This window comes from Spodoptera frugiperda, chromosome 4 (genome assembly GCF_023101765.2).
Source record: "Spodoptera frugiperda isolate SF20-4 chromosome 4, AGI-APGP_CSIRO_Sfru_2.0, whole genome shotgun sequence".
Taxonomy (NCBI): Eukaryota; Metazoa; Arthropoda; class Insecta; order Lepidoptera; family Noctuidae; genus Spodoptera; species Spodoptera frugiperda.
This window is the reverse complement of record NC_064215.1, coordinates 11,065,811-11,090,828: the sequence shown is the minus strand read 5'-3', so window position 1 is coordinate 11,090,828 and position 25,018 is coordinate 11,065,811. Positions and strand designations below refer to the sequence as shown.

General features: G+C 34.6%; 1 protein-coding gene across 1 annotated transcript in view; it reads right to left on the bottom strand.

The window, feature by feature from the left end:
• Positions 1-807: 807 nt before the first annotated feature.
• Positions 808-25,018, bottom strand: part of LOC118272389 (TBC1 domain family member 12) — a 46,527-nt gene continuing 22,316 nt past the window's right edge. The window contains exons 2-7 of the mRNA XM_035588862.2: positions 18,845-19,102; positions 12,203-12,409; positions 9,591-10,158; positions 8,250-8,378; positions 6,697-6,889; positions 808-6,398 (exon numbers count right to left, since the gene is read on the bottom strand). Of these exons, the coding sequence (XP_035444755.2) occupies positions 6,184-6,398; positions 6,697-6,889; positions 8,250-8,378; positions 9,591-10,158; positions 12,203-12,409; positions 18,845-19,102 (1,570 nt within the window). The 3' untranslated portion in view covers positions 808-6,183. The remainder of the gene's footprint in view (positions 6,399-6,696; positions 6,890-8,249; positions 8,379-9,590; positions 10,159-12,202; positions 12,410-18,844; positions 19,103-25,018) is intronic.

Below are 25,018 nucleotides of genomic sequence, written 5' to 3'. Positions count from 1 at the left end.
GTCTTACCTAAATCTAGGTTCAAAACTTAACAGAGCAGATAGAAATCTAGGCAAATTACATTTGCTGCGGACTGCCTAGCGGGTTACCAGGGTTCCGGCTCGAAAAGAAGAAGTAGGAACGGGGTGGTTTTTAGTCAGTAAGAGTTTGACACGCCCTCTCGCCCCGCCCAAGACGGAAGTAGTCATTGGATGATTTTGCCCCTCAAAAAAAGATAAGTAATAAAGCATTTTTGTTAGTAAAGCATATCTACTTAGATAGGTTGTTAAATCTACCTACAACAAGCAACATTGTTGACTGCAAATGTTTCTGTTGTTCAAGTTTTTACATTGTCTGTAATCGAGACATAGTTTCAGTTTAGAGTACTTACAGTCACGCTTGTGACCGAGGCTGAATGTTAAGCAATTAGGTATAGGTATATCTCAGCACTACAAATTAGCTTTTCATTAATAGATATCCAATTTAAAATCTATCTGTTTTCCTTTGCATTGTTTTATTAGTCAAAAGTCACATCACACAAATAAACAGCCTATAAGCGCCCACTGCTGACCAAAAGCCTCTCCTCACAGGGAGACGGTTTGAGCATTAACCACCATGCCTGCTTAATACGGTTTAGCGATTCATCCATTCAAACTTATCACTGTACCGTTTGTCAGTGGTGTCGAAATAATCTTAGATAGTATGTATAACTTGGAAAAAGTCACATTAGTACTTGCCGTTGGTAGGTCTTAGACCTCCGGGCCACCACGACTCATCTTCAATCTCAATCTTTAGGTAGGTCTATAGGTAATAAACAATAAAAACCAAGATTCGATTCATATAATATTTATTTTACAATTAAATTACATGATAATTACTTTCGTACTGTATTGGGGCCGAATATTACAATAACTACTTACTAAACAATTTATTTACAATGAATAACTATATTACATTCTATTGAGATGGCATTATTTATCATTAGTAATATCAGTCCTCATCACAACTGCTTTCTAGAGTCGACAATGATTGAGACCAGAAATAAAATACATAAGAAATAAGAATTTTTAAGTAGAAGTTTAAATAAATACTGGATATAATAATTTAAGACAATTTAGAAGCATTTTGATAATCATATTGAAGAATTTCGAGTTAATAAAGGCATTATTGTGGCGCTTAAGTCTATTATGGAGGACTTAAAACCTCACTAGCGCCACCTAGGGTGCATAACATCGAAAACCTTCATAACAGATACTTATGTTTCATGTATATAATCATAAAATTACAGAAAACATATTGAACAATAGTCATAAGTAGTTTGAAACAAGTATAAGTATTTTTTTCATATTTATAAATGAAGTTTAGGAAATAAAATTCTAGTCACAAAACAGTGTCGACTCTTACAAATAATGAAGGCATACTCTAGTAGTGTTTATTTATATTATTTTTAGTATTATCGTTATTTATAATACATAACAAGCAGTATTTTATATAGAAGAGAGAATAGTAACATTTTGGCAATTTTTGACATAGCGAAACTGTAATAAACAATACTAGAGTACGCCAACGTTAATTTAAAATTATGATTGATATTTTAATTACATAATTATTATTAAATTACCTACAAATTAATCAAATCAGATACAAAAAGATTCATTTTTCATTTCGTATTATTAGAATTTACTTCATTTCAAAATTTTCAGCGAGATTCTTGCATTTATAAATCGATAGAAAAGGATGTTAAATTGTTTTTTTTTATTATATTTATAAATAAATATTATTGTTATTTTCATAAATATCATACTTTATACCGATAAATATATGTATAAAAAGTAACATTTGAAAAGAAAATAATTATTTTATATGTATCTTATCTATAGTATATTTTATGTTCATTAGAAATAACACTTTTATACAATATCAAACAAAAATTTTACAGAAAACATGGAATCTAATAATCACAGATTCCCATTATAATATTTTAGATATTTTATTTACACATTTACTGACTAATTTTATTTATATTCACGTGGCAAGACAAAATTACATTAAGTTATACTATATACATATAACATTTATATATACCGTTTGTAATTGTGTTTTATAATCTATAAACAATATTTGCATTATCGTGTTGATAGAAATTGAACAATCAAAGTCAAAGCATTTATTTCAATTCAACCATAAATGGTACTTTTAAAAAGTTAACTTAATAAAGGAATAATTTATAGTCTGTCAGTGAAGTTAGGTGCTCGTAGTTTTTTAAATATTTAGTCTTCCGAAAATTCGTTAACAAAAACATCAATCAGAAAAACATTTGAGTAAAACAGGTTTTTGACAAAATTGAGAAAAGTTGTAGAAGTATTTTAAATGGAACGATTTACACATAATTATAGTTTATTTTCTGCAATGACTTGATATAAACAGTAGAACGCATGATTGCCAACGTGACTGCACTATCTATCTCTTTATAACTATACAACTGAATCTGCGCGCGCGCATGTGCTCTGACAAAATAACAGATCAGTAGATCATTAAAAACTAATTTATTTATACTGAAGCATACTCTCTGCATCCATTTTTTTTTTCATATATACAATTATTATTTAATATTAACACCCAATTATGTGAGGGCGTGCATAAGCACGCCCAAGTATGGTTTTATAAACATGGTTATAAAACCATGTTACTTGCTATTTACTGAGATTTTCGAAAATCGCAAAACTTAATTATACTTTGTCCGACCTCGCATGACAAGGCAAGTCAGTAACAATAATTAATAATAATATAATATTAGATATAATTTCTCGAATGTTTCGATACTTGTTCACTAACTATTAGGCCGGTTTACTACTCGTTGTTTGTTATTCATAGATAATAGTTTAATGATAATAATATGTATAAGTAGTACAATATTGTAGTGGCTTGCAGAAAAAATAAATATAAAGAATGCAACTATCATGGTATATATAAAATTGAATATTTTGTACAGTTTTTTCACGAAACCGTTCTTCGAGGTTACTCGTCCAGTTTCAAGCTGCGCTAGGAGCCCATAATCATAAGTAGTATGCGCGACAACTTGACGCTAGTCGAGTAACATTGTTGAACCTTGTTTTGTGAATAAGTCATACAACATTTCAATTAATCACTAAAGAATTCAAGATCGTTTCAAGATAAATACTTGTATAACTTAGTATTCCTGCAATATAAAATTATACAGTATACATAATATAAAAATATAAATCTATGATGGTAAAAGAGAATTATTTTATCAGCTCGCCACTACAATATTAATTTATTAAGATATAATTGACATAGACTATCATAATAATTATAATTAATTGATTAATATTAATTATTTATTTTATATACAATTTTATTTTTATATTCGTTAGATAATTTGAGTTATTGCCTATTGTTTGCATTTGAATTTCAATATTGGATAATGTGTTTGCATTAGCCAAAAGTATACATGGTCAATTAGTTTATTGTAACTGTCGTGAGACATACTAAATTAATTATTATGTTATCGGCTTACTCACATAACTATTTAAGAGGAACACGCGTGATGGACTCGAACTTCTAGCACGCAGTAGTAGCGCGATAGTCGTCGCATCGTACCTCGCCGAATGCTGCTCATGAATATGAGCCTCTAGCTAGATTAAAACTAGGCGAGTACTTGATCAAACAGTTACGTGAGAAAGCAGATAACATAATAATTAATTTAGTTTAGTAACTTTCTCAAAAGCTTGTAAAATTAATTATTTTGGATTCAGTTGTAAATATCCTGTAAAAATGACGTATAACAATTTTATGGTATTATGTTTCAACGGAATAATATTATTAGATGATATTTTATAATTAAATACATTAAAAATCTAGGAATCTACAACATATCACATAATAAATATGTGATACCGTATTGCTTGAATACGCGTAGTTTCATTTTATAGTTACAATAATTTTATTACATTCTAAACACACAAATAACATTACATTATACATTGTATATAATTATGTATATATAATATGAATCAAATTATAAACATAATAAATACTATACATCTATGTATAATATCCTAACATCCTTTTCTATCGACAAAAACTTTAGCGAAATTTAATTTTATCTGAGAAACGTTTTTTTATGGACATGAAATTATGTTTCAAATAAAAAAAGGTAATTAACTTGGAGAATTTCCTTTCATGAGAATAATTACGAATATCGAATAGAATACAGTCTTATTCTTAAAACATTTACTTTTTTAGCTATAGTGTTTTTAAAAGGATTTTTTCAAACATTTGATAGTTATAACAGATAACATAAAAATAGTTTTTTGTATGAAATCGGTAAGCCAGACAGTCCGTTAAACATTTTTCAAATTTTATTGGAATAAAACTGTTTTAATTTTAGTACTTAGACAATTCTAGATCGAAGAAACAGGTACTGGAATGGATAAGGCTGCGACTACACACGCGTTTACCAAACGAAAGATGAACAAAAATACTTAATTAAAAGGATTTCACTACAATTTAACCGTAATTGGGTGTGTTGCGTAACTTTGGACGCGTGTAGTCGCAGCGGTAATATCAACACTATATTTGCAACATTTATTTATTTTTATATTATTAACAATAATAAATAATGATGTAAAATTGTCGCTGATACGAAAAATAATTATAGAATTGTGCTTTATTTTGCTGATAGACTGACATACCAAGAAAAATTTAACGATTAATTAAGCCTTCGACTGCCATCAAAAAGCTATTGAAAGAAACTCCGGTGACCGGTAGTTTTGTATCTGTTTTTTGGAACGATATTGTTCCGAAAACAATTGCTAAGGTCTAGGTAAAGTAACCATTTATTGACTCTGAGTACGGCGGTAAGTAGTTTGTGTTAAATATAGAGAGCTTAGTCCGAAATATGAAATGTTTTTTCTTTACAAACTTACAGATAATGCTGCAAAGAAAACTGCATACTTAAAGACTGAGAATAAGGATCAAAATCGTCTGTCTGTACTTTTTTTGACAAAGATAAAGTCTATCAGCAAAATAGAGCCTTTCTTTTGTATAATTACTCATCTAAAGTCCCACAACCTCAAGATCAGAACTTCAAGTGACTAATTAGAACTAACGTACATTATGATATGTTCGTTACACGCCCCGGTCTTATTTACATTGAATTTTATGTTATTTTTCTTTACAATAATTATCATGAGACATACTAGGTTTAAATAACATTAATAGCTAGTTCATATAACGTGACTTCTTCGAGTACCCTCGACTAGTTACAAGCTGTGCTGTTATGAGCCCCGGTGTGGTTCGAAATTAGTCGAGCGTACTCGAAAATTGTAATTAGTAAGCTATTAATATTATTTAAATGTAATTAATAATATAATCACAGAAGTTCGTGTTATATCGAATAAATTCGGAGACGAGGTACTAAGTCTCATTACTTGATTGTTTTAAATCTTGTATGAGATTTCATTTTGACTGCCAGTCGCGTGTTTCAATAATTATTATGTATAAATTCGAATATTTCACATAAATCATTCAAAATATTAAATTATAAAAAAAACATGTAATTAATGAAAATAATATCTAATTTTATTTACAGTTGGAAATTATAGAAATAACTTATTCAAAAACGATAGTTTATAAATAATGACACGTCACAGTACAACACGATTTTATTTTAGTTTTAATTATAATAAATCCATGAAAAATCGCTACGAAATTATTAATTAAATATTTATTTACGAGATGATACTTATAGCTCTTCGTTTTCTTAAACACCACTTTATACCACAATGAGCAAGAGTTAACTTTCCTAACACTAAAAGTATTTTTATAGATTTTTTCTCATAAAACATTGAAATAGAATCAAACAGTTTATTTATCCTCTGCATTATAAGCTATCGAACTTTAAGATGTTCTTAGAACCATTTTTATCATCATAATAATGATAGAAATAGAAAGACAAGTTAAAATCGATTAGCTTCTCAATATAAAAAAAATGCGAATACTAAAATCTAAATATACAACAAAACCCAATATATTATTACATGATCAGAATAATGTTGCTAACAACAAAAAAAAATCTACAAAAATACTTTCAGTGTTGCCACTTAACAGCACTATAAACCTACTTTAAAGGACAGAACTTCAACGAAATCCCTTAAAAGTGTAAAATCAAATGACCTTTTGTATCATAACCTTACCGTGACGTCATCATCAAGGGTCGTGTCGACCTCGCAGCAAGACGCGAGCTCCTCAAAGGACATTCCGTCCAAGGTCAAGGACACGGCAGATATGCTCTTGAAAAGGGCTTCTGTGTCCAAATCTTCTGGTAGTTTTGTTAAAAATTGGGCGGCGGATATAAAGTCCATGTCTTTTAACTCTTCTTGGTATAGGTGGAGGACGCCTGGAAAGTTAAATGGTTTAATTAGATAAACTTTAATTATTAAGGTGGAGTCTTACAGGTTACTCGATTTTTACGTGACTGTTATTGCTCAGTAGCTTTCTTAATTGTAGAAAACTACCAACTAGGGAGGAGGAGATTGCATCTTTCGATGAATATCACGTTAGTAATACCCATCAAAGTATTGAAATTGCTTTAGCGAAGCCCGTGTAAAACCATTCAAGAAGGTATAACTCTGGGGCCGCTATTTAGTCAATATTGAACATTAAAACTCCTACCATAAAGTTCAAAATAAACTTACCCAGAGCAGTGTTAAAGAGGAAAGTGTCTCCATCTCGTAGGAAGACGTCCCAGACCCTGCAGGCGGCGTCCAGTGGCATAGCTTTAGCGAAGGCTGTGTATAGCCACTCTAGGAGATATAGCTCGGGGGCTACAATGTCCGCTAGTGATGGTAGGTTGTGGCGCAGTAGTGTTGTGTACGCTTTCCATAGTCGCTGGAATATTATAAGTTTTATGTAATTTATGAGGATGAATAATTGATTTTGATATTTGGTTTTATGTAAGTTCAAAATGGAAAATGACTTAGGTTGTCATATTGCAGACATATTTGCCAAACAGGATTACAATATTCTTAATCATTATCTCGGAACTAAATTGGTACTAACAATAACCTCAGAATATAATATGAGCTTTATTCAGCAAGTCCTAAGTAAATTGGCTTGAAAACTGTCCTACTGGCAAAGGCCTTTTTTCATATGAAGAATGAGCATTGATCACAACAAAAATATTTCATAATATGTATTTTAACTGTAAGTGAAAGTTTCATTTTCAGATTTATATTTTAATTGTTAGCTTCAAGTTTCCTCAAGATATCTTGTTCAACCACCGATGCACCTGGTTTTACAATAATCCCACCCAAAACATAAATGTGAAAGGCTGCCAAGTTCGATAATATTGGAATGCTTGGCCTATAAAAGAAGTGAGATCTAAATAAGTACCAAGTTCCATACACAGACCTCAGTTAAAAATGATATAACAAGTTGGCAAGTTTTCACACACTTTGTTATATTATAAACCAATAAACGCAATGAGTCAAGTATATAATTTTCTATAAAAACTTGCCAAGTTATATCATTTTTAACTGAGGTCTGTGTATGGAACTTGGTACTTATTTAGATCTCACTTTTATAGGCCAAGCATTCCAATATTATCGAACTTGGCAGCCTTTCACATTTATGTTTTGGGTGGGATTTCATTTATTTTTGTAAGGTTTATTTTCTTTTTTTCTTATTTTACTTTACTTTGACTAAATACAAACCTTCGTAACGAATTTTAGGTCGGTACGACCATTGGAAGATATAGATAATTTTTTTGTTTTAGTTCCATAGGGGTATGAATTTACACCTTCATTATTTTTAAAACCGACTCACACTTGGCCATTTTCAGATTTTTTCCTTTACCTTGACCTAAAGCCCTACCTCCATGCCAAATTTCAAGTCAATACGACCATTGGAAGTGGTCTAGGTTTTTGATGAGTGAGTGAGTGAGTCAGTCAGTCAGTCAGTCAGTGAGTGTATAGTAAAAATAGCGATTTTCTGACGTCAATATCTCAAGACCTACAATAGGTACATTAATGAAATTTTGTATTTTAGATAAGTAAGTAGATTTCGACAGATACTAGAAATTTCATATGCGTAGATAAAATAGATTTTGAGTTATAGGTGGGTCGAACTTGGCCTGAAATGGTTCGTGTAATATAACCCACGGCCGGTGTGTCGGTTTTTTTGCTCGAACTTGGCGGACACACTGCCGTGTGTCTAGACTCCAGAACATATCTACCATGGTACAACATACCTGCATGGTAGCTCCGTCCCTAGTGAAGGCAGCCCTGAGCACAGGCCCGTCCAACAGGTTGGCGAAGCAGACGAACGCTTGCGGCGCCTCCATGTTCAAGATCAGCACCGCTGCTATGAATGACATGCCCTGTAATAGTAAAGAAAGAATTTTAATTATTGAAACTATCGTTCTAAACTCTGTGTTAATTACTAAGGAACAAAAAATCAATAATACTGATTCCAAGATCAATTTGACCATAGAAATTGCCTACCAGCTTGGAAATCGAAAACATTCGTCGTGATTACATGAGATGAGGCACACCCATTTTTCCCTAGTTATAAGCTCAATGTAATAGATGCGAACGTAGATCGTATACTTCATGTGGAATGTTAACACAGAGAATATCAAACAATTTTAACATCAGCCAGTTCTCGTCCACTGCTGGACAAAGGCCTCTCCAATGGCACTCTACTGAGTTCGATCTTCAGCTCTACGCATCCAATCACTACCAGGCACCTTGTGGATATCGCCACTCCACATAGCTGGAGGGGCGCCCTACACAGCCTACACTATGCTTGCCCAGACGCGGTTTCTATTCTAGAACATTTTTACCTCAACGGTCATCGGTTCTTAGACAAATGTGACCGGCCCATAGCCACTTAGGCTTGCTAATCCTTTGGGCTATAATTTAGTTCTCTGTCAGATCACCTCGTTACAATAAAAAATAAATATATAGTAAAGGATTTCACGATTCCGCCATAATTTGGCTTAAAAAAGACAGCCTTTCAATACAAAGATGTAAACAAAGTATATGAGCAGTTGATCCACAACATAATACAAAGTCCCGCTACCCGCACATAGTATCACGCGTATCACATGCATTGTTATCACGTAATCATTACCTAGCCGTGCATGCGGGACGATGGGTCACGCTACTTACCGTTAAATATTATAATTGTTTGTGTTTGTTTGGATATTTGCGCGAAGTGTGAAATTATGGTCAAGACTCTGAATTTCCTCACAAAAAGATCATTCATGATTATCATGTTTTTAAAAGCTAGAGCCAAGTTGCATCCGGAATTATCACACCATTTCTTTCAGAAATTATTATATGAAAATCCTAGATCTACTTAATTATTTTCAATTCAGATGATAATTAATAGGAAATTAGCTTCTGGCAACGGCTTCGCCCGCATTCCATTGAGATAAAACGTATCCTTTCACCCAAATCAGCTCATACCCTATGTGTTTACCAAATTTCATTGAAATCCGTTTAGGAGTTTCAGCGTATTTGTGGAACACGCAAACAAAACAAACTTTCACGTTTATAATATTAGTATGATTACTAATAATACACACCTGAACATATCCAATATCGGGTCTATAGCACACGTACGCCGCCAACAGTTCATGTAACACATCGAAATACGGTCCTCCGGGCTGGAAGATACACAAGTGGGGGAAAGTCCGTGCAATGTCCAACTGGATCAACTCCATGGAACATTCGTCACTATAGTCTAACAGGTTAGGGTTGGATTTCGAACAGCACTTCTGTGGCCCTGCATCACTGGCTTGGGACTTGAGATTCTGTTCGCTGTAATTCCGTGGTATGCCTAAACGTGGTTTGTCTTCGTCGGTTTTTATTCTGTCGTCCGTTTTAGCTAGTATGTCGTCTAGTTTGCCAAGTTTTTCCTTTTGTTCAGTGACTTTTTCCTTTTGGCAGCTACATGTGTCGTTTCTGTTGACTTTTAACCGCTTTCTCCTGAGTTGTGCCTCGTGTAACCTCTGTTTGGCTTTCGCTACGTAGTCTTGGTACATGTCGTGTGTGATCTTGAGTTTGTTCTCGATCGCCAGCTGCCATACTTTGCCGCGAACCGCTGGAGGAAGCCCGCTCCACCACAGTTCTAGAGTGCGTTTTGAATTTTTCCTGTAGAAGAAATTCATTGATTAATAATTAAATCTTCAACGTGTATTTTCAACCTTTAACCTGGTATCGTGAGATATTATGACTTTGATCATTTCTACTAATCACAAGTTAAATTAAAATACCTTTTAACAGATTACTGTTTTCATTCCTTTACCTCAAATATCTCCGTACAAACTCGGAGATAACTTTAATGGTCTTTAAATGATTGTAAATTAATGGTGAATATTTTGATTGGTGTGACAACATATGTACTACGTAAACCACTATCGGTAATTAATGCATTTGATTGGTATTTCACGCGTAAACCGCAATCAACGAATTAAGGCCAGTAGCACTGTTCGTATGACGATGCGGAAAGTATACAAAAAAACCTTTTAATTTTGTAGTAGAAATGTACAGTAGTAGAATCGTTTTTCCACAATTTCGGTTCTAAATATACTTACAATACCAGGTTTTTTCTCATATCAAATAGGATTGGTAATAAAAGGTCTATTTGTATTTTCATTTCGTACTGAGGGGTGCTGAGAGCTCTCATCGCTCCCTTTCAATAAATCTTTGGATAAAAATAATAAGTTCGCACAAATTGAGTACTTGTGGGGAAGTTTCTACAACGCTTTTATTGTTCCCTTCGTGTCTTCGAGTACGTACGTCTACAATGCTCCAATACTTAAGGACACTTGAAAACATTTTCTCTTTAAAACCACCAAATATTATTTTCGTTCATTATAGTATATTTCGATAAAAGGACAAAACGAGCAGGTGGATTTCAATAATCAAGCGTTGCAGACTTTGGCCTAGGCAAGCGATATTTTCTAGGAAACCATGCTATTATTCTAATTCAGTAGTGTCATTCGTAACGAAGGAAGTTTACTCAGTTTTTTTCCTTAACCTCTTGTCTGTCGGTATGTGAGAGGTAGTATCAGCTCGCCCCCTGGATCTGGTGTAGGCTCAGCTCGCCCCTTGGATCTCGCCCCTGATTGCCTAAGTGCATCAGCTCGCCCCTTAAATTATTAGATACTCCAACTCGCCCCCGATTGTTGGTTAGTTAAAAGTACTGTCAGCACTCTAAGTTTATAAAATATTTAAATGAATATTTTTTCTTAAAACTTCAATAATGCCTTGGGATTTAATAGTGAAAATTGAAATAAAACTGCATGTGGAGTTAAAAAAGTGTAATATATATAATGTAAATCACGCATACTAATCTTTTCAATGTTTGAATAACCATAAAAAAAGAAATTACAAGAGCGGTGCTTCTAACTGGCATTGTATTAACAGGCCTACTTGTAAAGGTACACTTACCATTACTGGTGAAACAATTTTAAAAGAAACACGACATTCATGTATCCCAAATTTTGAACAAACTGAAATCAAAAGTATTATAAATACTTGTAAAAATAAGATAGCAGAAGATGCAAGCACATCAATTCAAGAAATCTTTGAAAGTGAAATATTGACATATAAAGAAAAAGGATACGATTTTTTAGTTAAATTTCAAATGGAATGCCGCAAGGGGCGAGTCGATGCATCAAAATAATTATTTAATTGTTAAATTTTTTCCCCGTAAGGGTTTTCGTAAGGGGCGAACCACAACTCCAAATTAATAAAAACGGGGCGAGTGGAACATTTTAATCGGAAGGGGCAAGATCCAGGGGGCGAGCTGATACTACACCCTTTTAACTAACCAACAATCGGGGGCGAGTTGGAGTATCTAATAATTTAAGGGGCGAGTTGATGCACTTAGGCAATCAGGGGCGAGATCCAAGGGGCGAGCTGAGCCTACACCATGTGAGACACAATAGTCTTACGTAGATCTGCATTCCGACATACAACGAGTTCTGTTGGTATGAGTTTGCTTTACTTTTAAATTAATCGAAACGTCAGCACGTTCGACACTCTGATTGGCTAGCTCGAATGAACCAACCAATTATAGCGCCAAACGCGCTCACGTTTCGTTTTAATTCAGCGTGTAGTAAACTCATACTAAGAGATAAACTCATACTATAGATCTCATTAGTCATTAAAACTGATAAAGCTGACTCACGTGTTATTCCATTCCGGCAGTATGTTCTGTGTCCACTCCTTAGCGTGCCTGGCGAGCCTCTCCTCCAGCCTCAACGACTCCTGCATCCTGGCGTGCCTGGCTGCCGCCTCCCGCTCCACTCTCCGCCTCGCTGCTTCCACCATCCGAGCGTGTTCAGCTTTATGTCTGAGAGCTTCTTCCGTACATTTCGCTGGGAGATTTGATGGCCTGGAAATGTAAAAAATGTTGGTTAGTTTTATAAGTACATACATGCTATAATCTCCTAAAAGACGGTTCAATTGAAAAATTTAAACTGGTTAAAGTAGGCGTGCTACTTCAGAGATTAGATGCTCTGAAAGGTAGAAATAAAATACTTAGAAAGTCTTACTTAAAATCATGAAAGTGATCAGGTAGAGAAACCAGGTAGAAATAATATTCAAACAGTTTTGTGATACGACAACCACAATTCTGTACCCTTAGTACGAATTTGCATAACGTTTTTTGCGCTCTGATTGGCCGGCTCGATTGAACCAACCAATCAGAGCGCCAAACGCGCTCACATTTCAGTTACTTTAAACGTGAGTCAAACTCGTACTAAGGGTACAGAATCACCAAACAAGCTTGATTGCTAATAACACCTAGTCAAAAAACGCACCTAAAATTATAATTCCCAATGATTATATTAATTATGCAGTATTATACAATTAGATAACAAAGGATCGGTCCATCGTGCATCGCGCTGCGATTGAATATTCAAATGTTATCGTGCAGGGCTCGCGTGCGCTACATTATGTATGCACGCATCAAAGGTGCACGCTTATGAATCTAGAACGAGTAAAGTTACATTGTTGTTTACTATCAGAATTCGGAGAAGTTTTACAAACGTATTTTAAATGTATGTAGGTGACTTGACTGTTGATTTTATTGAAATACTTACTAGTATCAACCCGCAGCTTTGACTTTACCTAAAACCTTCTCCATATTAAGAAACCCAAATACGTCTACTTATGTATACAAAACAGATTACTTGAGAAAAGTAAGCGAAGTTGGAGTAAGTGTATTTTACAAACGTAAACAGAATTACTTATACGTCTATATCTACATTAAAGGGAACTTTCAAAAAAATTTATATTTACCAACGTTATCAACAGAATCAAATATTCTAACTCGCTATTCAGATTCGTACAGAAGGACCAAACGTTCGTTTCACAGCAAAACACAAACAAAAATTTCTAAGAATTTTCAAACTATGTCATATTATAAATTCAAATCTGCTACAACCTTTTCTAGTAATAAACAAAGCTACCTCTTTTTCTAATAATTCAGCCTTGGCCTTTCCTAAAAATGAGCATTGCTTTGGAAAATGTCAGCAGTATGTATCTTCACATTCAAACAATCGTAAAACGTTTCCACCTTCATAAATATGGTACTTGAGATAACATTTGAATAATGCTGTTATTACTTCAATGTAAAATAATAAGACAGGGGCATACCGATTATCTTAACTATAAACTTTAATTGACTGTTATAAATAACATATTCATTAATGCAGCTCGCAGATGCATGTTGATTATCTTTGGAACCAAATACTTCCAAAAACACTTCGGGTGCACCTTTCGAAAACCACGGTTGCACCTTGGACATGCCTAATTTTGCACAGCTACACGCCAAAATACCAAAGCCATTAGCATTTTAAAGACAAGCACGAACGAATAAAAACGAGTTAAAAATTACGAGCCTAATCAACCTTTAAACAACGGCCACGCTAATCTTCGTTTGATAATCAGCTTACAAAATTGCAATTAAAATAAAAACATGGCCAGTTGCGTGTTCCACGCTCCTTGTATTTTTTACCTTTACAACCTCTGCAGCCATTCAATCAAATAAAGAGAAGATAATTTATTTAAATGCGCACATTGAATTAAGAAAGCGAATTGCGAATAATGTTTAATTCATCGTCACATTCCGTTAAAAGCGTCTCCGTTTTTAATGCACGTATGAGTGTGTTACATTATGCATGCATTTAAATCTTAAGTGTATTAGCTTATAAGCTACGCACGCACCGTATGGACCGACAATCTACATAAATACGCCAAATCCATAATGATGAATTGTGAAAACATTAATATCTTTGAATTTATCTGTGAGGTAACGAAATCGTCTGGAAGACCAAAATGAGATCTCACTAAACCATCATTTACTTAAATAAGTCTGACGACACAGTGCAGCAAAGGGCAATTCTCTAAATTATTATAATAACAGACAATTGTTGGCTAGGTTTCTTTACTCAACATTGCGCAGTAACAATGTGAAATACTTTACACTAGAAAAAACCGTGTAGATATTACAAATTTCAATCCGTTTCAAATCCGAAGCAGAACGGAAATTCGATAGCAGCAGCGAATATTGAAAAATATAAAATTGCTTTGCGAATGCGGGGATATTTGGAGAGCACTTGAAAAATATTCCGAGTGCCGTGAACCGGAGCGTGATGAGCAGCACAGATTAAATAAAGTTCGCTATTACACCAGGCCCTAGAGCGGTCACGAACGAGCAAATTGCGGAGGGCAAGTCTGTCATTACGCTGGTATTTCCGCTTCTGTGCCTCTGTAGTGCTTGGAAAAAGTAAAACAGCTACCTTCAAGCACGACTCCCATAACTGTTCTCTGCCATTTTCCTATAATAATGTTGGGTAAACTTCAAACTATAGACTATTGTTGGCTCTAACAAGGAATGTAATTAGATACTACGGCTCCGGTGTAGGCTTTCCACGTCAGTCACGGCAAAACTTACTAATTACATTGAAATTAATACCAAGTTTGTACATAATTTTGTAATATTATAAAAGGTAGGCGTTGTTGTTTGAAGTTCTAGTTTGAGTAATGTCCGCACGTGGCCTATAATCGATCGGCTCCCACTCTGCACCCATAGGGGAAGACCAGGTACTAAACAATATTGTTTATGACTAATGTATTAGGGCTAACGCTCCAAATTCCCCCGGATATTATGAAAATTTAGCACAAGTGCCAACGATATTGCGTGAATCCGGTAATTTTCGCGTTGTGTTGTGAATATTAATTTGGCCATTTAAATTCTAAAGCACGGACAAGTAATGAGGTCGGTGGATAGATAAAGCACGATAGTGTCAAACCCTCACGCTATGAAGGATATATAGAGGATCATCGAAAATGAATATTAAAATATCTACACATTTATTTCTAGCCGCTCAAAATTAAATGCGGCATTCCGTTCGGATTACGCTTATATCCAGGATAATGTCTGCAAGGAAGCTTGTAAAGCTCTTTTTGATTGCCAAACAGAACTTTAGATCTTGTGTAATTGGCAATAAAAAGGAAATTAGAATTTCGCGAAGATGTTTCGTGAAACACGTCCTTTGTTATCTAATATTGAGACAAAATGGTTGAAGTGAACAACTGTCTGGGAATTTTGGCAGAATAACTACATACCACGATGCAGCACACATAATTGAATTTTCTTTTACACATGCGCTGATGAAAACATGCAGTTTTTACAAAAATGTTTTTCTATTCTCTAATGAAGATTACTTCTAGATAATGTTAGATAGATCTTGCAAACAATCTATACGCTTTTAGGTATTTCCCGTTTATATTAGTGCGTCACTCAATAACACGTGTTGTTTGCAATGCAAGCAGGTATGTTTTTCAAACGCACGGTATGGTTGGAATGCTTGTTCCAATACGGCGATTAAATATTTATTTATTGTGGGTTTATGCTTGAAGAGGTAACTTCAATGCGATTGATTATGTGTATTGATTGTATTAGAGTGTGAGGACTTTTGGAGGATAATTTATGTGCATGCATGTTTTCCTTCCTTTTCCTTTTAAACTTTTCCTTCCTTGGAGGGACAGTGGGTAAAATCCTGTTGTGTACTTGACAATGTAACAACCCTTTGTCTCATTAATCTAGACGTGACTCTTACACGTGCATAACCAGTTCGTCCACGCAAGACTCACAACAACTCTCTAGATTTAATAGTCTATAATTCTAATTTTATTATATCAATAGAAACTATGAAAGTAATAAGGTACATGTCACGTTTATTTCATAGAATATAATTTAAAAATGAAATAAAACAGAAGCTGTTTACACGTGTTAATACGATTTATAACAATGGCTTCATGCGTGATACATTGGAAGGTTCTTATCAGTGCAGAGTAGCTGCTAGGCCTTCGACTCAAGCACCTAATCTTGTTACAAGTGTCAATGTTCTAAACTTGCTTGTAGATTTCTAACAGGTCATGGGCATAGGGATTAGTTAACTAGGAGGACAGAAGCACTCAAAGGTTTGAGTGGACTATGGAGTCAAAATGGCTTCAATTAACAGTAATTGGGCTCATTGATTATAACCTTCAAAGTAAAATAATCCTTTTTGTGAACGTTTAGTACTTTTTGTTTATTTTGTGATGGAAATAACTTGTTTAAATACATTTTACTCAGGTCCCATCCTTATGCATTGACGTCAAATATAAAAACGTCTCAGGTTTTTTCATTAACAAGGAAAATATGACCTGCTGTTAGTCATTTCAAATGTGATTTTTTACTTGGCCATTTGGTAAAACCCGATGCAAGAATTGATTACCAACTAATACGATTAGAGATTGCATAAACGGATATGATAAAATTATGAATTGCCAAATATCGAATGGACAACTATATCGCAACGTTTCAATGAACGATTATCTACTTAATATAGTTTATCAACAAAATTAATATAAGCGATCAACGAGAACATTACACTTATAATCAATATTCCGGTGTAATAAACTCATCTTCATTTTGTGCCAACAAGGACCAACTATCAAACTATTGAACTAAATAATATGTTCAGCTGCGTAGGAATTTAGCAGGTCCGCCATTATGGTATCATAATTCGGAGGATTAGCATATCCTGGCACGCACAGGAAAGGTGGGTCGAAAACTATTGGAGCATGTCGACGCACCCACATACGCAGTTTTTATTTAAGTATTAGCATCAATCACGATAGCAATCAAAAAGGTTTTGAACTAAAAGTACTTAAGAAAGTAGAGGTAATAATAAAGCACTAGTAAAGGCTTTCGTTCACAGAAAAACGTACACGAAAACTGGAAATAATTACGAGCGTACAAAAGGACCAAATTGTAAGACTAAGAGAAAAGTATGTAATTTGAAATAATGACAAATATAATTGAGAACATTAATACAAAAGACCACATTACAGAGTTCTTTTTAGAGCTTGTAATCTAATTACAGTCACACAAATGAATCTCTTTAATAATTTTGATAATAAAGCTTCATTAGCCTACCCAAGAATTTTGGGGAAATTGCTGTTGTATAGAATGGAGGCCTAAGCTAGCATATTTCAGTAATTCAGTGCGAATGTTAATTAGCCAACAGTTTCAGCGAACCGTGACGCGAAAACGTGAAAACAGTTTATTGGGACAAGCAATGTCGGTCAAATAGCACCTGTGTGTAACCTCGGAAATGTCACCGGCTAGCGGCGCCCATTGTGGTGGAGTTATGGATAGCTACGACAATTTGTATGGCCTTTTGTCCAAATCCGCGACTGGAAATTGTTGAACGAAATTGACGGATTAACGTTTTTTGGTGTAGTCGAGAGCTTTTTACAATGAAATGAACTCTGAATTTGACTGGTCAAGTCATAAATCCGGTCATAGAACTTGACCGCAAAGATATTGAATCTATTTTTGAAGTAACTTTGAATAAACAAAACTTATAAACTTGAAGAACATTATCAATGCCTTGTTTATAAACAACGTGCGGTATTGATAATTAAGAAACTTGTTTATTGATAACTTATCACATTTGAAGGAGAAAGAAAGAACAATGAGTACGACAACAGAGCAGAAATTATCTTCAAAGAAGATATAATGGGCAAAGTCAATGGCTTGAAACTAGACCTTCTTGAGCAACCTTTACAAGATCCAAACATAATTGATTCCAAAATTCCGAACACTGAACCGTGTTCCCATAAACTATAAATATAAGGTGTGGAACCTTTATCAAGTTCATAAGTAGGCAAAAGGGCTATTAACCCGGTAGTAGATAAGTAGCACGATGTTGATGAACTTAAAAATTACTTTGAACTTTATGAAGAAAGCTTGGGTTCATCAGGTTGATGAGTTCATGCGTCTTTTGAACCTTGATGATTAATGGTGGTAGCACTTCTAATCTAGGATGAATCGTTTGAAAATGTCGATGTAAATGACCAAGAATTCTAAATACATCCACATTGTACATTGTGCTTCCAAGATAATTAGTACACGCATACGATACTACGGCTAAGCGACTATTTTCCGTGTAACTGGGACAAAACAATAACATTTACGAGCTGGAGACGTCATCAGACGACGTGATACTGCCTACGCGTAGGTAAACAGATGTCAGGTCAACTGTACTACACAGTTACGACAGACTATTTCTTACTTTATTATGTCTGTGTTCTTTCTGTAGCTAGTTCAAAATGTCAGTAAAGTTTGTCTGACGACCACAGACGAGTATTTGCAATCCATTAGATTGCTCTTGATGATTAATTGTAAAAATTTGATTTAGGGACAAACTGACATTACATCTCATAATTCGTGGATCTATTTACTTAGTCCTAAGTGTCAAAATTAACTAACCTGTCATGCTGTATAAGAGCTATTGAACTAGCCACCAAGTCTTCAAACTGCTTTTCACTGGCAGAACTCCCTTGTCTCTTATGATGATGAGGGGTGTTAGCTACAGACGACGCTGGAGTCAAAGTCTTCTGAGCTTCCGAATTTATAGTCTTCGCAGCCAAGTTCCCACTGGACTTGCTTCCAAAGAGCCGCCATGACACCACTGAAGATGGCGAGTCGTGATTTTTCGATGAATTGCTTTTCCATGGAAATACGCCTCTGTAACAAGAGAAAAAGATTGATTTAATACGTGCAGATGCAATAAATGTCCAGTAAGTTATGATTAAAGTTTCTATTCGAAACTAATCCTCTTTCGCTTTTATCGTAGCAAGAAAACGTCTCATTGAAAGTTCCAATAAAAGCCGTGATTAATGCGAGTAGACAGACGCTTCCTTTATGGGTAAAAGGAAGTTTGTAATGGACGTTGGACACCCACTTCGACTTTGTCGCTCGATTAATTAAATCATAGTCATGATGAAAGTTTTTATTATGAAATGGTTCGAAAATTACATCTAGGATTTCCTTTCGAAAGATTACGTTGAATGGAGGGTCCATTCAAAATAATCTTTTAACTTAATCTTAAGACTTGAATGATAGGTCCGTTGAAAGTGGCATTATCATAATTATATTTCATAATCGTATTGTCATGGCTTCATATCTAAACAAATCAGACTTTCTTATTACAATTAGGCATTATCATACTGAAGTACCGTTACGAAATTATATTTTACATAACAACTAAAGTAAAGACTTTATGAACGAATTATGGTTAAACTTTCTTTCCAAGTAATTAACGAGGGATGACCAACCACATTAAATTTAAATTAATTATGCTTATTTAACACCTTAAATCAAATTAGTTTAAATGAGTTTAATTTGAGAAGTAAAAGTATATAAGAGGAAGTGTCCGACTGGTTATATTATAATTGCAGATAGTAGCTGTCAATTAAGACAAACTATAAGTTATGATTGTAAACATGGACTATGTTGGTATAATAGTATTTATAAATTTTAATGTATTAGTTTATAGTATTTTATATGGGCCTATGAAGCCTGAAATAAATGAATAAATAAAAAAAAAAAAAATAAACACAGCTAATGTTGCAAGTGCATTAATTGTGCGACTCTCCGCCAGTGCTGTCTCATATTTATGGCTCGTTTAGCTAGTACAAAGGATCGTGGGATGTATTTAGTTTGCAGTGCATGAGAGACAGACTAACAGGCTATAGAAGTACCTGTTACTTAGAACTAAGTTATAATCATAATGTTTGAAGATAATACTAACTAGTTAAATCAATAGAATAATTGAATGAAATGATTGTGCAATGCTGGCAATATCATGAATCAAAATAGAAACCACAAAATCGTGGAGAGAATATTTAATCGATAGTAAAGTAAATAAAAGATGAGTAGTGTTGTAGTGAAATGAGGTTGTCATTAGCCAAGCAGTTGTACAAGACAATTACATAACCTGTTTAAAATACATAATCGATGACGCGATTATAATTGAAATACAACATGAAAGGCAAAACGTGGTTTTTGAATATCTTAGGACTCAGTCGCTTCTTTAGGTGATGACGTTGGTCACCGGGGTGGTTTTAGAGAGGCAAAAAGCCTACACTCCCTAGTTTTTCTTTACAAAAAACCTAGGCGCCTATTGAAGGTTTCCCCACGTCATCAAAAAGGCCCAGAAATACACACACTACCAAATGTTAAGTGCTTCATATTTTATTCCAGTATTCTGTGTAGCAAATGATGCCAATTACTATACATAATTACTTACGTAACTTATATGGACATCATTTGCCATTCATTTAATAATGTACGGACCACTCGCTGTGACAGTAAAATTATGTACATACATAGAGACTAACAAGAAACCGCATGTAGTATGTATTCGAAAAGAAATTGATATGAAATTCAATCGTATTGAGCCGCGGTCGCGAGAATTTCTCATATGCCGTATACTTTTTGTCAATATAAGACATTGATGGAAATTAATAATCTCTTAACTTCGTCATAAAGTTATTATAAATAAATCAAAATATTAAACCATTTCGCTCTACTTTCTCCGTGAAACACAACGTCAAAGGAATTATAATAGTCTGCACCAAAGGGGAGTTAATTGTCATCAATTTTCGTTACAAAACAAACACATAATTTACGTTCATTAAACTGTGTTCCCAAACCGTATTCTGAATTACAAACAATGTAAGAAAATATACGAGAATGTTTGAGAATTCAATGTTCCTTTTTAACGAGAATTGCTTTTACAAAGCGGCCCGCCTTTTTGCGCGCACAAAAGGACGGAGTTAAGTGCACAGAATTTCAAACTAGGCAGACCCAAGTCTGGGAGTTGAATAACACTCCCGACGGTCTTTTTACAACTCTGTAGATACTCTGTAGCTGTAGCGTATCTTTTGTTATAATCTCAAAACCGGGACGTTGACCTATCTAAAGAGAGGCAAGATTTATTAATTTCTTTCTCCTGCCTGGCTTTATCCCAAATAGGTCAAGCTTTACTCAGCAAGCAAATTCGGTTGAATACCAGTGTTTTATGTGAAACTGTCATCTGTCCTCCGCGATCCATTAGGGAATGATTTATTGCCATAATGATCATACTTGGAGTATAACAACCGGGACAAATGGATACTTAGGCACGAATTAATCCCGAACCAATGCGCTTTATTTACCAAACACGGAACATAGGCCATTGAAACTGATATAAACAGGTATTCCGTATCAAGATCGAGCCATTCTCTCACCTTTCCAATTTCTCAGTAAGCAATAACAAATACTGTCTGACAATACACATCAATCATCAAACCGGCGTATACGCAGAACGGAATGTCATTGTGTGATAATTCGCTATACCAGTGTGGGACGGTACATGGTACGTTTTGATCCATAGATCAGGCAGGTACTGATCATAAATTGGGTCACTCTATATGGTATTGATGGTGAAGCTGGGTATTGTTTGGCTTTTTGTTGCAATCAAATCACAATTTTGGGTATTTTGTGTCGATACAATGAGCAAATAGCCTCTACACACTGCGCAGAAGATAAAGTACCATTTGCTTCCAAAAGTCATTTTTAACTTCGAACGAATGGGTTCAAAGAGAAAAGTAACTTACTGGAAAACTTGAGAACTTATGGAACGGAAAACGAAAATGAGTGGTAGTGGCGGTTCTAGTAAAACTACTTATCTAACCTCTTAAGTAATGGAAAAGTTGCTAATGTTACCAGCTAGCTACAAACTGCTAATATGGATCAACTGTATACCAAGAAATCTAAGAAGGAACGCAACCAGGCAGATTTATGTAACCGCACTAATTGTTATGACACTCAAACTGTTGACTGCAATTAATATTAAGTGTAGAAACACACGCAGTATTAATAAATCCATCGTACGTATATAAATAAAATAATAACTTCATTTGTTCGTGATACGACAGCTAATTAAACAATATTTCAATATGCAAAAAGAGGAAAACAAACTAATGGAGCACAAAAAATATATATTATTCGAAGCATGAACATGCATCAACGTCAAACACATGTACGGCCTTCATACAATTTGCGTAGTACATTAATATCAAATAGTACAACATTAGCAATCAAAACCCGACTTAATGACCAGGAAATAAAGTTGATGTTTCAGCTGCTCACGGAATTATGGATGATTTAATATCTGAGCCACACACAGTTTCAGAAGGGATAATCGAGAAGTCCATTAGGATTTTCATCCTTAATAAAAGTAATCGTAAAAACGCGGATACTAAAATCACAGACAGTGAGTTTACGAGGTTAGTAACAAGCATTTTATTACGTCTTCAAAATTCTTCTTAGAGCTCTCATGTTTTATTTCTGGACAAAAATCCGGGCGTGTGTAAGAATGGGCCGTCGTAAAATAAACACCATAAAGGAGATTACGTCCACCATTCAGGGCAAACATTGAATCACCGCAAACACACATACACGTCGACCTCGGACAAGAAAGCGCTATCACTATCATAGTCCACTGGCTGAGCTTACATTCAATACGGATAAAGGACGGATTATACAGAAATAGAATTGGATTTTCTTACGGAAAATTTTTAAATAAAGACACGTTTTGTTGTCTGAAGGTATTAGTACTCACTTAGTTAGGGCCTTGCCGAATAAATAAAACATGGTAAGTATTTATATTTTTATAAAACACATTGTAAGGTCTGTAGAACGTTATTGAAGTGCGTAATATTTTTTTAAGCAGTTACAATATTTCTGTCAAACCTTGGACACGCAGCGAACTAGACAAACTACTTGAAATCATAACGCCACAACAAAAGCTTATGCAACCATAGAAATGCAAGTTTCCTACAATTGTTTTACGGCTAATCTGTTAGTTGTGCAGAATAAAAACAGCTGTGGTGCGCGCGCGGTGCCGGGCGGCGCTTGGTACACCGTGGTACGAAACGTGCGCTCGCGCCGACACATTATCACGACGACCCGGCGCACTTGTTAGTAGACGAATCGAGACTTTGTGTATACTTATACCACATACATGCAGGACATATATTAATGAAAATTGTGACTTAAGTAGGTATCATATGAATGCAATATTTTGGGACATTAGAATAGGCGACAATCAAGATAAGGTATTTTATTTATAACACTAAAGGATGATAAAGGCTTAATCAAGTGTAATAGGTCCAAAAATATTACATCCTGTTCAAAACAACGGTGTTAAACAAAATGGCAATTTACTACAAAACCGGTAGTTATGTCATCAAATAAAATGACACAAAAATGAACCGCACATCTGTCATGGTGTAAACGGAAACTGCGCTACATTCCAGAGTAATTCTGTGAGTGAACTAACTAATAAAACTAAGAAATTAATGTTCAGAATAGTCAAGTTACCTAACTCAGCAAAGACCCTACAACAGCAGACTATCGAAGCAGTTTCTCACCGTCACCATCCATTAAAATATAATAATGGTTACGTAACAAGTAATATAAATTACAAAGTTTATAACAAAGTACACTTCTGAAGATCTTGAAGATCCCACAAACAATTGGAAGCAACATTTAATGCTTGAGAACTGTTGTAAAGTATACACGTGTAGATTATAATTAACATGGGCTTCTCCATGAGCAATTTTGTAAATCAATTACAAGCGTAGACAACGGAAGTCGAGTAATTAAGGAAATATGTGAGAACTTCTTGCCGGTACCTAGACACTTTCAAATCACTTCTCTTTTACTCTATTGATTGTGGGGCACTTTTACTAGAGCCTCTGTTATTTATAGACAAAACTTGTGACGTGATAAATAATATCAATAATTGAACAAGAATTATATTGAATGTTAATATAGGTATACCAAATACACTTGTGTAGAAGCATCTACGTAACAATGACGTGAGAGCTCGCGCACATTACGGATAACTTTAGCAAACACGCTGTGTACAGACCGGCAAGGTTTGTTTAAATTCATATTTATCTTTCAACGCGACAATGGAAAATATGGAAACAATAGCGTTCATTATAATACGTTGCTTTACTGACCTGCCAGTTAAATAAAAACACTGTGAAAAGCTAAACAACGTGACGATGAAAAGTACATTTTTGGTCTTTGGGGACGAACGTGTAAACTTCTATAGCAAATACTAAAAGTCAGCAGCTTCCATCTAAAGAAATCGAAGACAAAGAAAAGTGCAGGCGAGATACAATAGGCTACAGTTACCAACCTTCTTTTGCACCAACGGGAATACACAAGTCCGAAATACCGAAACTTAAAAATAACGAGTCTGCAAAACTAGAGCGCAGTCTTTAAATGTTTAGCAAAAATCTTATTTAGCTTCGCTAGACTTCAGAAAATCGGTTGATGTTGTTACACTAACGACATATAATTATATGTACCTAGCCAATAAAGTAGAAATGGAAAGCCGAACTAAATCTTTTCTAGTGTCAGTAATAGCTAGTAGAAAACGCGTAAATGTCAGTATTGAAATGTAAACTATAGGTTACATGCAAAATTGGAAATGCCAAAGCAATTTCAGTGAATTCCCAATTCCTTATTAAATTGAAACTGAAGCGAATGTTCACAACGTTTCTGATTACGGACGGCGAATTGATTGTGAGTTGGGTTAAA